The sequence below is a fragment of the Zingiber officinale genome, chromosome 4A, assembly GCF_018446385.1.
Source record: "Zingiber officinale cultivar Zhangliang chromosome 4A, Zo_v1.1, whole genome shotgun sequence".
Classification (NCBI taxonomy): domain Eukaryota; kingdom Viridiplantae; phylum Streptophyta; class Magnoliopsida; order Zingiberales; family Zingiberaceae; genus Zingiber; species Zingiber officinale.
In genome coordinates this window covers 15,831,221-15,835,418 of record NC_055992.1, presented here as the reverse complement: position 1 = coordinate 15,835,418, position 4,198 = coordinate 15,831,221, and the positions used below count along the sequence as shown (strand labels likewise).

Sequence of the window (4,198 nt, the reverse complement as noted above, 5' to 3'; positions counted from 1 at the left end):
CAGTGAACTAGCCGCCGAGTGGATATCCCGCTCGGCTCAACAATCAACCATGTGGACAGTGGACTTTCGGCCGAGCGGCTATCTTGCTCGGCCCAACAATGGACGACACTTGGACAATGGACTTTCAGCAGGGCGGCTATCCCGATTGGCGCGACAGCGAACTTTCAGCCGAGTAGCTATCTCGCTCGACGTGACAGCAGACAGCACAGGGATAGCAGAATTCTGGCCGAGCGGCCATTCCGCTCGGCCAAGCAATAGATACAGTAGGATATCTTTCGACATCCTTTTGGGAGCTAGTACCGCTGACAGGCGGCATGGTCAGACAGAAGATCGTAGGGCGGAAGCTTCCACTGTCACTTCAGAGATATGTTCGGTCCGTTAAGGTACTGTGTCAGGAACACTTTACTGACGCGTCTTTTCAGGAAAAGCTTTGAGATACGTGCTCTTCTTGGGAAGCATGCATGCGCGCTTCCAGGACTCTATATAAAGGGGGTCCAAGTATCGGCGGAGGTATGCTTGACATGCAATTTCTACTGTTACGCTACAGTTCTTTCTTCTTGTTTCTTGCTTTGCCGGAGACTGATTTGAGCATTGGAAGGTCATCGTCGAGGACTCATTCCCTGACTCAGCACTGACGCTGCTTGTGTTGCAGGAGGGAGAGAAGTTCACAGGAGATCAGCAAGAGCGCCACGTCTCCAACATCCATCTCATCGACCTACGGACATGATCAATTAATATTATTATTATTATTATTATTATTATTATTATATCATATTTAATATTTTATTATTATATTTAATATTTTATTATTAGTTAAATAATTTATATAAATAAGTCTTTTAATTTTATTAATAAAATTATTCAAAAATAATTATTTTTTATTTACTTGATTTCTACCTTAGATAACTCAGCCACATTTTTTAGACTAATGTATCTCGAACGTGTCTTTTAGAATATATAAAATCCTCATTTTCTAGACGTCGGTCTAAACTAGATTACTTATCAACGAAAACTTAGGCCGTTATAGGGATGATAATTTTCTCTATGGGTTCAGGGTCCCGCAGGAAAAACTTGAAATGGAGATGAAGATCCCTGATTTTTCAGGGATGGGACGGGTTTGGGACGGGTATAGGAATACTATCCCCATCCCTGAATCTACCCCGAATATTATTATTATTAATAAATAATAATAAGAATTTTTTTTAAAAGTATTAATAATAATATTGATATTAATATTATCATTAATAATAATAATAATAATTAAATATAGGGATGAGGCGGGGATGAAGATTTGATCCCCGTAGATTCGGATTCGGGGAATTCCCGAATCTAAAAAACATGAGAACGAGACGGAGATGGGAATGACAAATCCACCCCACCCCGATCCATTTCCATCCTTAGGCCGTTAGTAAATTTTGGAGAAAATTCAAAGGCGTTCTTTCTTTTAAAATCAATAATATTATTTTATTTATTGTATCTTCCATCATTTTATCTCTTTACCATAACTCTTAAATAAAAAATTTCGTTTAATTTTGGTAGAATAGTAGATGCACTAAATAATCTTTGAATCAGTAAGAATAACTATACGTTAAACAGAAAAATGTGAATAATAATCCAGATAAAACAAAAAGATGTAATAGATATATTAAAGTCTGTAAAGCTCGTGTCCCTTCAAATAAAAATAAAAATAGGAGCATTTATTTTATAACTTTAAATTTTCCCTTCCTTCCAACTACCCTCATTAGAAAATACTACTTCATAAAAGTTTAAGGTTAGAAATCATCTATAAATATAATCTAACAAACCGCAGATGGCTCTTCAGGCTTTTCAAAATTATATACAAGTCATGGAACTTGTTGATACTCCATCACTCAAGGCTTTCGAAGACGTGGTTGTTGATCGCCAGGTTGCAGGTTTCGATCTCAGTTTTTGTGGTGACTACTTTATTACAAATCAGAAATCACAGGTATCTATTTATACACATCACTATTTATTTGTATCGTTTCAATGCTTTGGATGATGCATCATTGTCTATTTGGAATGATATGGAATTCAATTCCTTTTAGAATTGGAATTGAATTCCATGCTTTGGAATGATTTTTTAGCTAAGAATTGATATGGAATTCAATTCCAATTCCATCAAACAAGGCAAAAGTAAATCACACATCTTTATGTGTGATTTAGATAGGGAATTCAATTCTCCATATTATGTCCATTGTGTCCTCATTCTCTCTTCTTTGTAAAAAATGAAAAGAAAAAAGAGAGAAGGATAAAATGGTAAAATATAAGAATTCTATAACTTAAGTTGCAATTCATTCCAAACATGAGAATTGAATTCAATTTCTTATGGAATTCAATTCATAATGGAATTCAATTCAATTATATGACTTAAGTTATTTCCAAATAGGGTGTCAGAAAACATAGCATATTAATTAGTATTGCATTATATATAGTAATCGATCAATATATATAATTCACTATATAGTTAATATATCAATTCCCCCCTGCATGTAGTCTGAGGCATGGATGAATGAAAGAGCTGAAGAACTCAAGAATGAAGTAAGGAGCATGTTCCAAAACGTGTCAACTGACGTACTACAAACCATGAATCTAATTGATACAATTCAACTTCTTGGACTTGATTACCATTTCACGGAGGAAATAGACAGAGCTTTAGACCATCTCAAGGATATTCGAGAACGAGTGGTGGAATGTTATTGTTGGTCGATGGTGATACGTCATGAACCTAGTTGTTCTCGTGCTCGACTGATATCGACTAAGCTACTTATGTTAATTACTGTCTTGGACGACATCTATGATAGCTACAGCACACTAGAAGAGAGTCTACTACTTACAGATGCAATCCAAAGGCATATTTGACATCTATTGTGAACTGTAACTGCTACAATGAAATCATGTTTTATTTTTTTAAAATAAATCCCGGATGCATTTATTTTCACACAGGTCTTATTATGATCTGTTAATTATACTATATGTGCAGTGGAAAATTCTAACACAACATTACATCACGGAATGCAAATGGAGGGATGACAATTATGTGCCTAAGTTAGAAGAGCACATGCGTGTCTCAATCAAAAGTGTGGGATATGTCTGGTTTTATTGCTCATTTTTGACCGGCATGGAGGAGGCAGTGGCCACAAAGGATGCATTTGAATGGTTCGCAAGCTTTCCTAAGATTGTGGAAGCTTGTGCAATAATTGTTCGTATCACTAATGACATAACTTCAAAGGAGGTACACAATAACGTAACCATAACTTAGAGATAATTCATAATCCAAAAAGGAAATCTAGAACATATGCAAGTTCATATATAAATGGTTGATAGATTTTTTTTTTTTTTTTGGATGAAGCGAGAACAAAAGAGGGAACATGTTGCCTCAACGGTAGATTGCTATATGAAGGAATATGGAACATCAAAAGATGTTGCATGCGAGAAGCTCCTAGGCTTTGTTGAAGATGCATGGAAGACTATCAACGAGGAACTCCTTAATGCAACTGGATTGTCGAGGGAAGTAATTAAACTATCACTCCACTCTTCGCGATCTACCGAATTGATATACAAGCATGTCGACGCATTCACAGAGCCTAATACCACGATGAAGGAAAATATATTCTCTCTACTTGTTCATCCTATCCCTATTTGATGACAGTAGTTGCTGCAGATCATGATATCTTATATTTTTGTGTGCTTAAGTTATTATTACAGAAATAAAAGGGCGAGAAATAACTTGTCTTGTTATTGCTGAAGCCAGATAAGCAACTTATATGTACAAGTTGTTGTACACAATGTCATAAATTATGATAATATTAACTATGGTATGCAATCTTAGAATTATGGTGACGAGAATTATGATAATTGCATACCTAATATATTGAATTGTATGTTAAATTCTTGTTGATAGGAATAGATTGTAAATTTTGTCACAACTGCTACAATGATGCCATATATTGGTGATGGACATTGAGTTTAGTTGCTAACAAGAAATCATTGCAATATTAATTGTGTGGTAATGATATCAACAATCTCATCATACATAGAGATAGAGGATATGAGTAGTACATTTTGCCACATGCTCCTAAAAAATAATATTTAATTTTAAGAAGTCATAGAGGCATCTTGGCTTCGGAAATCATGAAAGTTCCAGAAACAAGGAAGTCTCAATCATTTTTGAGACTCC

At 35.3% G+C, this 4,198-nt stretch overlaps 1 protein-coding gene across 1 annotated transcript; it reads left to right on the top strand.

The window, feature by feature from the left end:
- The first annotated feature begins 1,795 nt into the window (after nucleotides 1–1,795).
- LOC121972264 ((S)-beta-bisabolene synthase-like) lies at nucleotides 1,796–3,855 on the top strand. The gene is made up of 4 exons (XM_042523953.1): nucleotides 1,796–1,966; nucleotides 2,515–2,877; nucleotides 3,002–3,253; nucleotides 3,371–3,855. Exons 1-4 carry the CDS (start codon nucleotides 1,811–1,813, stop codon nucleotides 3,662–3,664), a joined length of 1,065 nt encoding a protein of 354 aa, XP_042379887.1. The 5' UTR covers nucleotides 1,796–1,810; the 3' UTR covers nucleotides 3,665–3,855.
- Nucleotides 3,856–4,198: the final 343 nt, after the last annotated feature.